The 14,027-nt window shown below is 41.1% G+C and overlaps 1 protein-coding gene across 2 annotated transcripts in view; it reads right to left on the bottom strand.

Annotated features, from left to right (window-relative positions):
• The window catches only part of edil3a (EGF-like repeats and discoidin I-like domains 3a), a 116,684-nt gene that overhangs the window by 81,862 nt on the left and 20,795 nt on the right, over positions 1-14,027 (bottom strand). Inside the window, exon 2 of one of the 2 annotated variants that reach the window (XM_069683163.1) lies at positions 3,450-3,476. In XM_069683163.1, the coding sequence (XP_069539264.1) occupies positions 3,450-3,476 (27 nt within the window). Of the gene's footprint in view, positions 1-3,449; positions 3,480-14,027 lie in introns of both variants that reach the window. The other variant, XM_069683162.1, reaches the window with a different exon arrangement.

Consider the following 14,027-nt stretch of genomic DNA (forward strand, 5'->3'; position numbering starts at 1 on the left):
AAAGAGAGATTGAAATGTATTTGAACTTTGTAGATGTAATCTGGCCTCCTTTCTGCTGACTTCTTTTTTTATTGTTATTCAGTTCGACATTCAGTTGAGTTGCACTTTCTCTGTGGGTGATGTCTGCGGAAGAGACGTAAAGGTACGGTAAGATTTGTCTTTTGTATTCTCTTATCAAGAATCTTCCATTTCTTACGACATGAACAGCCGGATGTAAAGAAAGAATCCAACCTTCTGTAGATAACATGTGGCCAATTTCTCTCATTTTATTATCCTATTAGGGAGGAGCAAAAATGAACTCCTTTACTTATATTCTGTCATGTCTTGCACACTAAGCAGATATCTCCAAACTTCAAACTTTATATTTAAATAGAAGCTTAGATGCCTTCTAGACAGAGGGCCAATCTGCGTCGAAAATAATGCATTACAATCATATCAGCCCGAGCACAGAGATAAACACAGGACCTAAAGACATACAGCCCGAGGTCACTGAGGCGTAGCTCCCGTTATATGTGTGCAGACAGAAGGGCGTGAATATGTAGATGAAAGATGATGACGCCTGTGAAGTAGCAGCTGATATGCTAAATTCTTCAAAGCTGTCACCAGTAATTTGGCCCTCCGCGTCACCCTGTCCTATTTTCTCTTCAAGTCCAGTTCCAGGTCAGTGGTCACAAGTCACACCTAATTCAGGTCATTTTCAGATCCCATCATTATTTCTCGTGTTGTTTGCTGCACGCTGAGATGTGAGATGTGTTCAGTACTTAGGAGGGGAAAAAAAGCTTTTTAGCAGCATGATGTATTGCAGTTTTCCTTCAAGCAGCAAACGTGAGTGTAGAGATTTACACTGAATTTTAGATGTATTAGAAATAAGTGCTTCATGTTATTATGAATTCATGAAAAGGAGTGACACAGTAATAGTCTATATGCCACAGTTACGAACTCGATGTGTTTGTGGGATATTTATGCCACCAGACAATTACATGTAAAGTGTGCGTTAAGTGTGCTATTTCCCTTACGTATTAAAACAACAAAAATTGTCTTATTTCATCGTTGCTTAACAGGGACATATTTTAGCTCTGCAATCAATTTTCTATTATTCTAATGCAGTGGTTTTCATAGTATGACACACTGAACCTCCCCTGTAAGAACATAAAAGCAGCTGTATCCTCATCCACTTACAGCCTTGACCGGTACTTGATTTAGGTCATGGTCAATACCGAAAAAATCCGCACTCACATCCCCTTCACGAGCACTCTTATAGCCTTTTTGGAGAGATGTGAACACCATAGCGTCAGACGAACGTGCACGTCACGTAAGCCTCAAGGCAGCATCAATTTTGCAGTCTTTAGCGGCTGCATCTACAGCAAAGATGAGTCTCAAAGTCAGCCGATTGTAGTCCGATTTCTGGTCATAAATAGGGGTGGCAGTGACGCCAACATGAGTGCAGTCAAACAGTAGAAGAAGATAACTTTGCAACCGACCTAAATACTTATTTCTTAATTGTACATAAACTCTGTATTCATGTAGGATGTAGAATCAAATGAGAATGTATTAATAGGATTGCTATACCCAGATTTTGAGGAAATGTAAATATTCACTGCTCTTTCTAATTAATCTTGCCTGCTCAACTAGCCTATAAATAACTTCAAAAGGAAGTGTGCCAAAATGAAAAGACCACATCGTTTGACATGATCCCTTGGTTGTGGGCAAGTATTTACATAGCAGCCAATGGCTTTCTACGCTTAACTGACGCACAGCAGCGGGGAAAGGCGCGCCTCACACTTTGAAAGCCGCTGTTCTAAAGTTTGTTTCGTTTTAAAAATTGTATCGGAGCCTCTCCTTCTTCCTGAAATGAACAAGCCGCTTTGCCATTGAAAGGTCAGACAATTGGTCGATTTCAGCCAAAGCAAGGTCCCGCGTAGAAACCTGCAGCTGTTCTGACCGGCCCATTTCAGAGGCGACCTTTTTAAACATGTCATTCTGGAAAAACACAGAATTATGCAGTTTTCACTTTTTCACTGTGAACAATAAACACCTGCAAATGTGAAACCCAAGCAAAATATGACAATATCCATTTAAAAGATATGGCCCCTTTAAGTAAAATATAGTCTGTTCTAAAATGTAAACAACCTCTTATAATGGCACTATGTCCACACATGACCTTAGCTGCTAGGGTTGCTATATTTGAGGAAATTCATGACATAAAAGGACCGACGCATAAATCAGGGTAGAAAAATGGAAGAAGCGGGATCTAGCATGGCCTTTTGAACCAAACAATAATGTAGTAATAATGAGTCTTACACGTGCGTGTGCATATGTTTGGGGTCTTGTTGAAAGAGAAGGTACACAGGTTTACATGAATTACTTTAGGGAGGGTCCATTCATTGGGCCCAGCCATTTCTCTGTACCGGCCTGTCTTTGCATGATATCGGTAGAGATTACACTAATATAAGCATTGCAACAGCTCAGGGGTAATATGATTTATCTAAATAAATCATTCCTGTTTTAACCCATTTGATATCAAATAAACCAGCAGAGATTAATATTAATACAAGAAAATAAAATTAGATAGCGAGGATGCACACAGTACAGGGAGGTTTGTATTCAGTTGCAGCACTTCCCCGGGATGAGAAGTGACATTTTAATTACATCACTGATGAAGATAAATCAGGTTCCTGTTTACTGTTGTCCTCTGTGGTCTTGCTTTTGTAATGAAACTCTGCTTACATTAGTTCTTTCAATAATGAGAAGCAGTATTTCAGAATACCAAATCTGCTCTCAAAGGACGACGATTTTTCTGTACAACAACGCAGAGATCGTTGCTTACGTGCAGCACTAAACACACTCAATGCACTCCTTAGGGAACGTATACACTGCACATTCAGACTGATGATAAAGACGTGCACATAAGGATGCCATGCATGTACTTTAAATAACTAACAGTAAGGTTTGAGATATATTATATTTCATAATGCTACTCTTCAGTTAATGGATTATGAAGTCAGAGCTCTGAATTATTATCTCCCTCATTTTCTCAGACATTATGCTCCATACTCAGACATTCAGAAAACTTCCTCCCCTGATGAAAAGCAATCAAGCTAAAGCAATCACCAGGCTGTATTGTACTGTGAGGTTCTGAAAACAATCTCAAACTTCTGCACAAAGATGGGCTGCTTTTTCTCGAGCTGCACTATTACAATAGATTTAAATGGAACTGCTTTATGAACTGAACCACCAATAAGATAATCATGGGAGTGCTGCTGACCAGGCACGATCAGCCAGTCGATGCATGAATTAAAGTCGGCGATAATGAAGGGAGGAAGGAGGGGACTCGGCCAAGAATGAGAAACTGAAAGAGCTCCGTCTTTCCATCCTCTCTCTCTCTCTCTCTCACATACGCTCACACAAATGAACGGAAATCACGTTACCAAGCATAAAAAATCTCCCACCTGCTGAAGTTGGTTCCTCACCATCTGCTGCTGTTGAGACACAGAGGAGGACAAGAGGGAGGGGGAGGGAGAGACAATATATTAGCTTTATGTCACAGTATTCAGCGCTGCAGCTGCACGAAACACTGCTGATTCGACTGTATTCTTAACCACACTGTGCACTATATCATGTGTGCAGCGGTGTTTCACATGTAATGCACGCATGGATTGTAGAGCCGGACACACCTGCTACCTGTAGGGTGTTGCATCCTGCCAGCAGAAGTACACCACGCTGTTTGCATGAGGCGTGACCTGGCTCTGTGTCACAGCCCATCCCCCATTCATACACCGCAACCATGCTACGTCTTGGTCGGTGGCCTCTGACTAATACGTGCTCATCATTCTGGACCAGTGTAGGATTAGACCCCGTGGCATACTTACTTGTTTGCTGCATCCCTGCCTCCTATAAGCCCCAGTCCAGCTCTATATGGCTGAGATTTGGCCTGACTGCCATAACTACCACAACCCTCTAACCCCATCATCGCTTGTAAGATCGCTCTGAAAATGTAGCCTGAAGCTGGACGCAGCTACAGAGGCAAAAAGGCAGAGGGTATTAGATGCACGGGATGATGAATTAAATCGACATCATTGCAGGGGAGGATCAGTAATGTGTTGGATGGATGGATGAACAAACATCAATGTATTGGGATTTGGTGCTCTGAAGTCCGTATTAAATATGCATGTGTGTTATTTCTCAATAGCTAATGGTCCTGCCGACCAAAGAGGCAGCTTAATTAAAGTATGATTCACCGTCGTGTACATGTTTTCTTTCACAGCCAGGAATACTAATTATGCATTAGCATACGGAGAGGGTTAAGGCCACATAGATCATGAGGCAGACAGGGAGACAGTAACGGATGCCAGACTTTTTCGCAGCTGCAAAAGCATCCTAATCCATTTTAGAAACAAATAATTTCCAATCACAACGCAGAGAGTGGGTTTTCCTCCATTTCACTAACACCCTGTCAGTCAGCTTCCGCTGCAGTGTTTTTGGACGTGAAAATGAAATCTCTCCACAAAGTGCTCTCAGAGGGTTTTAAAAAAACTTTTATACAGCCAATCTAATTTAATGTGCTGCTTTAATTCTGGGGGGTCTGTATTCACTTAGAACAGCTGAGCTGACTGTTTTGACAAACTTAGGAAACCTCCGGAACAAATTATTTCCACACAGAGACAGCAGCCATGAATCTTCTCTCGGCGGCTGCAAACTGAAGGGGAGAGCGATTCACTGAGACACCAGTGTGATGAACAGACAGAATTAAAGAGTGAACCGCAGCCTTTAAAAAAAAACTGCTTTAAATGTGAGAGAAAGCTCGGATTGAAGTTAGAGGGAGCCAAAGCCGAGCACTTTCCCAACCTCTCATCTGTCTGGCAGAAAGAGCTCTCCTTTGTGAGTTCCCATGCACATGGGCCAGTGTGTGTAATCCCAAAACCAAGCACATTCCACGCTTCACTGACTCGGCTGCGGTTCTCCTTCTGCCGTTTCCTCTCCTCTCTCACCAAAGGGGTCAAGCCGCACACATGCGAGCCCACAGACACACACTGTATAGAAAGTTCACACACAATTAAACACCCACAAAGAAGAAAAAAAACATCATGCCTCTGAGGGCAGACAGCCCTTCACTCCCACACACAAATACACATGTGGAGAAGATGGAGATACATAATGGATTTTCTTTGTTATCCAAGTGTTGCAGTGGAGAATGTTAAGTGTACATAAGATACTGTTTGTTGTACAGTACACTGGGTTGGTGGTTATCAATTTTTGGCGAGATCTATAGTTGAGTCAAAACAGCCTAGAGAAGTTGCACAGCTATTTCCTGTGAAAACAAACATCACTCTTTATCTGTTATTGTCTGAAGAGAGAAATCGTGTTCCCACTGTTAGACATAAGTTCAGAAATGAAGAGTGATTGCTTCTCCTGTAACAGTACACACACGGTCAGTCACACGAACGGGGTAAATGCACACATTTGCAGACAAAACCGGCTTCATCGCCCACACATGCATGCATACGTAGGAGGCAAATCCGATGTGTTAGCATGAGACACCTAAAAGGACCCAACCTTTCCCGATAAGTGCTGTTTGTGGTTTGGAGAGTTTTCTTCGTCTTCTCTAAGTAACAAAAGCAGAGATAATGAGACGTTACTAAAGCAAAAGATCTTAAGGAAGTCAGGATGGGTGGTTTGGTTAACAGGGTGTGTGAGCATGGTTCAAGTCCAATCTTGTACCAACAGTGGATTTTATTTCCTCTTAACTACAGCAGTGTTGTCGCCCTTCTCTTAAAAATTACTTTCAACAAAAAGCAGACATCTATAGTTTTGGAAATGTCAATTTGTATTGGAAGAGACATACGAGTGAGGTATTTTGTCTTTACAGTCGGAGGATATTTTAAGTCGAACAGTAGTACAAGCTGGATTTACACGCACACTTTTCTGTCATTCAGATTGAAGATTTCGGGTTAACGGTTTACACGGGGTGTGATCCATTATGATCTGGTCTTTACATGCGTCGATGCATTTAATGGGAACAACTGTGTGACATGCACACATCGTGCATTCGGTTAGGCGCGTTTTATATCAGCTCAAGATGGGGATCGATTGTCTGTTAGGCGCAGTTGTTGCATTGCTGTTAAGCAAGCAACAAGGTGACACCAATGTATCAGCCGTCAACGCATCAGCCGTATCTAGCTGTCCAATAATATTAAGGTTTCTTAATAATAACTTTATTTTAATTTATTTAATGTTTGAATTCAAAATATGCTTTCCAAGGTTGTCCTGTTTAACTTGGAAGCTGCCATCTTTGAAACATAAATCACCACGTATTTACGTCAAGACGTATATGCAGAAGAACGCAGTCAGGATGGTACAACTGGTACATGGTACAACTTTTCATTTGAGTCGTTTAAAAGTTTAAACCACCCCTCTGCAACCAATTTAAATATAAAGTGGTTTGGTCCTTTTTATTCCACTGCCACAAACATTCTGATATCATTTAACGATCCCACAAAAGAAAAAACAACAAAAACACACTACTGGGATAGTGATTAAGAGGGACTATGATATATTGGTAGTCTACATTAGTAGAAAAACAAATAGATGTTTGTAAGTCATATTTGGACAGCGCACTGACAACACGCTCTGTTCATCATTCCAGCTAATCTAACATCTTTCAATTGGGCTCCCTGTGAAAGTTGTCAGCAATTCAGCAGCCCAAACATTTCCCACAGAAGCAGGGCTATAAACACAGATCTATAATGAGTGTTGAAACAATCATGATTTACCAGCCCGAGTGTGTTAGCTACATAATGTATCTCAAAAAGCGTAGTGAGATAAACACCCGCATTAAGCAGTAAGTGCATTTTAATGTCTGGTATCAGAAAGTGGTGTAAACCAAACCCCGTTCACAAATTGGAGCTGAATTCACACAGAACTTCAGCTAATTTAGTGTAAAGAGGGTAAGACGATGGAGTTATTGTGGTGAAAGTCATGAGGTTATTGTGATAAAGAGACAAATTCAGGAGAGAGAGAGAAAAACGTTATAAATAATAAAAACATGTTCAATTACTACATCTCATGCTGCATTAATATATTTGTAAAACATGGAAGGTTCTGGAAGTGACTTATTTAAATTGCACCCCCTCCTGCCCGCGATGAGCCTCCATCCCGGGACTGTTGGTTTAATCTGACTGACGGCCGGGAGGCAGTAATAACCATCCATAATCTAAATGGGAAGCAGCCAGCCCGTCCAGCACGGGGCCGATATGACCTCAAGGTGTTTGGTGGAGATAGAGCGGTCGGAGCACAGGACCAAGTCGTACCAAACCCTTATAAAACACACATACGGGTCACACACACACATATGTACACAGGGAGCGTGTACAGGCATATGAGCCAACTCCCACTTTAATGTTTTCATATACTAATACAACATGACAGATTTAAGTTGTCAGTGTTGTTTTCAGTTCATACAGCGTGGTTGACTAGGCTTGCCCTGTAACACTAATGAGCTGTTTTGCATGCACACGCTCACATCCAATCAGGCAGTATAAATTATATAAAATCAATAACTAAATATGGATTAATAGCTCATTTAAAAACACAGCTTCTCATAATCTGCATTTTTTCCCACTATAGTGACCTTGGGCTTCATTTATAAAACCAATTTTACCAAACAAATCTATTTAACCCTGCACAGGCTGCTTTTATACTAACCATAGATGCTAACCCATTTTATATGTCTGTAACTGATTCATTCAGTTCTACAGAGTGGAGTGGAGGTGCTTGTTGCTGAGGTCGAGGGCGCGCAGGATGCATCATAGGTCTGGTTTTAGAAGGGAGAATTTGTTATGTGAAAACTGAAAGAGCTGAAATTAGGAGGACATGGATGGAATCTGAATGGAGTACAAAAGTGCATTTCCCTTTATTAACTGCAAGTGGTTTTGTGTCCGACATATTCAGACAGATTAAAAAATAAGAATCGAATACTATTTTGTATCAACAGTAATTACTTCAATGTGAAGATGAGGGGGTAACAAGTCATTCATGCCCTACACTGGCCTTAAAATTCAGCAACCATTAATACAAACCTAGTTAAAGAGCAGCTCCAGTCGTGTTTGAAGACACATAAAATGCTCTGCTTGAAATAATAAAGTGTGTCTGATACGTTTCTTCTGCACAATATGTTTAATTACCTTGTAAAAGGCATCTCCTCGTTCTCCCTCATAAAAAATTCCTAAATCTGCATAGGCCCCGCCCACTATGCACATTTCCATCTGCCCCCTCCGTCACGAAAACACAACACGTCTCTGCCATCGTTAAGCGGCAACTTGTTGAAACTTAGCTAGCTTGAAATGTAGTAATTAGCAGTAGTAACGTTAACGTTAGTAGTCAGTCGTGAGTTTGCAAACATTACGCTGACAGTTACAGCTGGCTCGCACATCGCCCAAGTGGTTGCCATTGGTTACACATATGCATAGCGTCACCCCGTCCATTAACGGGATTGGCTCCTTCGGTTTGTGACGTCTCAAAGCGTGTTGTTCAGCCTGTCCTTGGTACACTGCAGTTTAAAAGCAGACAGGCCCAGCCATGGAGATGACTGCTTATGTTGTCCCTGATATGTCTTGTAGCGCATGAAAACCCCCACATGGAGATGTTTACAAGGTTAAACACTGGATTTTCAGTGAAGGGGGGCTTTAATATAGTTGCTATTTCCAGAAGCCAGTTGTAAGGGCTTGGTATTCCACATGTTGAACTAAAGAAAGCAGGCTTAGCAGTGGAATATGTCTCTACAGGAACATCTACACAGCACTAAATGTATTTCAGTTAAATTACAACATAAAGAGTCCTAGTATCTGACATGTCACGTACTGAGCTTTCAAATGTCATTTTAAGACCAATAGAAAGGCAGGATTTTCAGTAATGCATCGCCAATGATTGTGAGATTCACAGAATAGATGTTCGATGTAACGTATTTGTAAGAGGTGCCAAGAGGAAAGTGGTTCACCTGAAGTGACTGAGAGTGTGAAATGTGTTTGGATCACCTCTGATAAACCATGTGATCACAGTATCACAGGCATACAGACACCTACAAATGGACACCAGAGAAACCAACAGAGCCGTGAGTCACCCGGCAGCTAATTACCTAAAGTGCGCCTTACTGTACAGAGTGTGAACACGGGTCACACTGGTGGAATAAATAACCTTTTTGTAAGACACTATTTTCTCTCTTATATGGGATGTTCTGTGTGAGACTTTTCACAATAAAGTGTTTCATCTGCTCTGTGGTTGTGTTCAGTTTTTCACTTTAATGTGGCCAATTCAATTTAAACAAGCTCAGCTGTACTTAAATCCCTGACAGCTGTGAGAGTCCTGGTAAATAATGGAAAAGTGGGTGATTTTCCCGACGGCGGATACAGACAACAAAATGCAGACTTTTCTATTATAATATCTTGTTGAGATGACAAAAGGTTCAGAGTGCGAAGATTTGACAGGATAGTTGATAAAACTACTCGAATGAGTGTTAGGTTGAAAGATGAGGTGGAGTAAATGGAGTGAATATTGAAGAGAGCAAAGTGAGTAATGTGAACGTTTAAGAAAATCCATGTAGATGTGATATTTACAGAAATATACAGTGGAAAAATGGTGAAGTAGAGACATTCGGATTGTTTTCAGTGGGACAATGTTGCATACAAATGTTCTGCACTGTTTCAGTGTCTTTTCCTTAGCATTAGCATTAACCTCATAACCCTGGAAAGCAATAACAATCAAGATTAAAGTGTTGTTTTGATAAATCCATATTTGTCTGGGTGAGAGGGCAACACAATGATTGCAATTATTATAATTATGAAGGAAAACTATCAAGACTGTTTCATGCTGTTGTGTTTGACGGCGATGACCTGGTGACGATATAGACTCTGGGGACGACGGTGAATGTGCCGGGCTGTAAGCGACAATCAACTCCCCGTCAAGACTTTTTTTTTTTCCGCGTGCTGCATTATTACAGAAAAAGATCTTGTGATTTACTTTAACGGGTCTTACCTTTGCCGAAATTTCAACATCATGATGCAGATTTGTAAGAAGTAAAAAATTCATGCTTTGTCAGGTCTGTCCTCGGGATGAGAAGAAAACTTTTAAAATGTTTGTTTGTTAAACGGAGGTCGGATCGATCTGATGCATTCGAGGAAGTCGGGAAATCTGAATGCTGAACGGCTTTTGTGACATTCGTGAATTCATTTATTTAGATCTAGAACGGATTGTTAGCTGAACTTACATGCAGATGTCTGTTTATAGAGATTAATAAAAAGCTAAATCGTGGCCAGATGACGCTGATGGGAGCCTGGCATTACGGCGGATTACGTTCCGCCTGCCTTTGCTCTCCACACAGACGGTTTTTCTTGCATACGACGCAGCCTGCTGATACGTGATTGGTCAATATTACTCGGACTACAAGCGTAGTTCAAACGGAAACCAGAACAATTGACTTCCCAGAAATCCACATCCCTGTCTACAGATTCTACTATGTAGAATCTCTGACTAGAGACACCACAAATAAGACATTGATGAAAATAAATGGTAAATGTTTGAGCTAAAGTAATTTAGTAATGAGCTAAAATACAGGACTGGTCCAATAAAGCATGTTCTACTGGGTCTGCTTATGATACAGCTAGCACTCTGGCTATGGCACTGTGTATTTCATGTTATATTGTGTGATCTTTGGGGTGATTTAAGACCAGGGTTAATTCAGATGGCTCCTGGAGCCAATCCCTACTGTCACTGGGCGAGAGACGAGATACACCTTGGACTGATTGCCAGTCAATCACAGGGCTGACACAGAGACAGACACACCTACAGGCAATTCAGAGTCTGAGTCACCAATGAACCTAATGCGGCTGTGTTTGGACTATGGGAGGAAACCGGACTACCCGGAGGGATCCCACGCATGCACGGGGAGAACATGCAAACTCCACACAGAAAGGCCCTCTTCATCCGGCTGACCGGCACTCGAACTAGGAACCCTCTCACTGTGAGGCAACAGCGCTAAACACTGCACATCAGTGTGGCCTCACTTGGATGTAACATCTGGAAACCCCAACAATGATGGCTGAAGGACTCCATCAAACACCATGGCTCCGTGAAGCTCATCCCTCTCGCCTTCATGTCCGGTCGACTCAGGACAAAGTCAAAAACAATCCGGGTAATGGATCGTACTCCCATTTAGCACCGCGGCATCAAGAGTGACAGTCAGCCGTCACTGCTAATGCTAGCAGCCCTGACATCGCTCGCTGGGGCTGACAAATCCTGTTTGTGTCTGTCAAGTGTCTCTTGTTATGAATCTTAAGCAGAAAAACTTTTTGTTCTGACTTTTCCTGTTTCTTTCCAGCATGTGGCAGAGATAGGAGCTCTTTAAAATCTCCATACAGTAGTGTTAAAGAGACAGGATCCATAAAATACACACACACACACACACACACACACACACACACACACACACATACACACAGTAGTTTCATTTGCCTCAGAGCTGCATTTAATTACTGCATGACTCAAGTCGCAGTTTGAGCGGTTCCATGTGTTTCCAGCCGTAATCAAGTGGTTTTAATTATCACAATCAAGTTGCGGCTGCTGCAGAAAGAGAGCGACATAAATTGTTATAGAGTAGTTAAAACGGTAATTCTAGGTACGAGTTACCATAAATATTAGTGGCACAATTTAGCGAATCAGCATTTAGAGAGAGTAATTTTTAATTCCGCTCATATTACACAGTCAGAGCGCGGTAGAGACTCTTTGTTTCTTTGTTTGTTTGTTTGTGGAACCCGGCAATAAATACTGTCAGAATTTTTATCATCTCATTGTTTTTCTTCTGACAGTAAAATCTCGAATGATTTGTTGCAAATGAGGATTTAGCCGCTGCGCTGTTGCACATATGGCAATCTGTGTTCATGTGCAACATTAGCACAACAGATATCACCTTTCCTTGCACCCCCCTACCTACACACACATGCACACTACACACACACACAATCCAAGCCCCAGCAGATGCTCACGGTGCATCTTTCTCCCACATAGCATCACCCTTAAAGTGTTTGTTCCATCATAGCTGTGCTTATTAACATTAAATCATCTCGCTATGGAGTGGGTGGCTAAGTGTGAAATGACTCACACGCACAATACCAACAATAATTAGGGAGGCATTGTTGAAGCTCCTCCAGCTAATGACAAGGAAGTGCACTAGCATACTGTACCCCTTTATATGAGGAGGAGAGGTAAACAATATTTATCTGCGAGTAAACAGCCTATCCATCCTCATTTTACTGTTCTGTCAGCGGGGCAGGAGTGCAGGCTAAAGTCCTCCATTAGCGCCTGGCTCTTTCACATGTGGTGTAAGAAGGGGGGTAAAAAATACTCTGCATGCTTTACATGCTCTTTTATGTCAGTAACAGTACATGGAAGGATATTGTGAAAAACAGGCCTGCAACATATGGAAAAACATCTTATTGCTATTATTTCTGACACATACAAGGACTGCAGTTTGGTTTACATTTCACAGTATGTTTGCTTTAGAGCTGTGTTTCCTAATGTAAGGGGAAAAGCACTGCAAACAGTTCATCATGAGAACACGAGCTGCTCAGTAGAGCGCTGATGGATGATGTGTTTCAAAATTCTAATATGACATAATAATATATATATTATATACTAACATTACATTTCAAAATAGGCTGTAGTAGAGTAATGAAGTGCTCTCTATACTGGGGAGAATGTTAAATAATCCATACCATTTTCGTGTCTGAAATGCTGTAAACAACTTTATTCCTCTCATGACTCAAAAAAAAAAATTAGACACAAAAAGTAGTCCTATTTTTTCATTAAATATAAATTTATAATACTTTAAACACATGACAATTGACAATTGTATTTGTTAAATACATGTAATGTTAGCTTAATTTTTTTTACAGGTAAACAAAAAAATGACATGAACCGGGGAGATTCAATCAGTATTTTTACTGTGAATCTTTAAAGCCATTAAAACAAATGAGTCGTAGTTTTTCTGTAAAGACTTGGTAATGTCTCTTGTGTTTTCGACGGATTTCTTATGGTTATTAAAATAGCTTAGGCTACACATGCTGTTTGACATCAGTTTACATGCTACAGTGTCCCTATCCATAGAAACATTAAAGCTACTGTGTGGAAATTTCGGTTTGTGTTGATTTTGGCGCCCCCTGTGGACAAAGCCATACCTTTTATCTCTTTGCTGATTTTGTCCTGTTCATGCTTAAAAGGCCTTTTTAACTGAAAATCTTTAACAGTCATATCATCACTTTTAATTCTTGCCATGGAAAATGTAAACAAAGGCAGCGTGCATGCTTCATCTGACTATATACATCAGTTTCAGGCATTAAAAATAACTATATAGAAAAAATTAAAGGGTCAGTTCACCGATTTTCAACCTCAGTCCTATCATGCTATTATTGGGAGCTAATGGCATTATGGTTGGAAAAAAAATGCAATTTCACTCTGTGCCTTTGGAGGACGCTGTCTGCTTCTCCAATGGGCCCTGGAAAACATCCACCAGACTATCATCTGGCAGAGGCCGGGGAGCTTACTAAACTACACTTCCTCAATGTAGGACGGCTGCCTCCAATGTCATGTCTCGTTCAAAATCATCATGTTTTAAATGTAGACTGCAGACCTGAAGATTTTATAGATGATCCACTGGTATATTCTCATCGTATTTTGGATTCTGTACCGCTCTGAGCCATTGCCTGCAGCGAAACGCTAGTATTTCACTCCAGCGTCTCTCGCTGGGCCGTATCTTTCATATGGAGGGGTGCAATGCACGCTGGGTGTTGTAGGAATGTAGAATGGGCAAAACCAGAAGCTGTTTGTACAGAAAACACCAGCTTTTGACAGTGCTGAATTGGTCCTTTAATTTTGTCAATGATGGGCTGGTTTACTTTTGTAGGTCATATAAAGTAATCAGAATTAGCAAAAAACTCCTCACAGGAGCTTTAAATTCCAGTATCACAAACTGTACTGTATTT

The sequence above is a fragment of the Semicossyphus pulcher genome, unplaced genomic scaffold, assembly GCF_022749685.1.
Source record: "Semicossyphus pulcher isolate SPU_LCO1_2020_fin unplaced genomic scaffold, fSemPul1.0.p SCAF_6, whole genome shotgun sequence".
Classification (NCBI taxonomy): domain Eukaryota; kingdom Metazoa; phylum Chordata; class Actinopteri; order Labriformes; family Labridae; genus Semicossyphus; species Semicossyphus pulcher.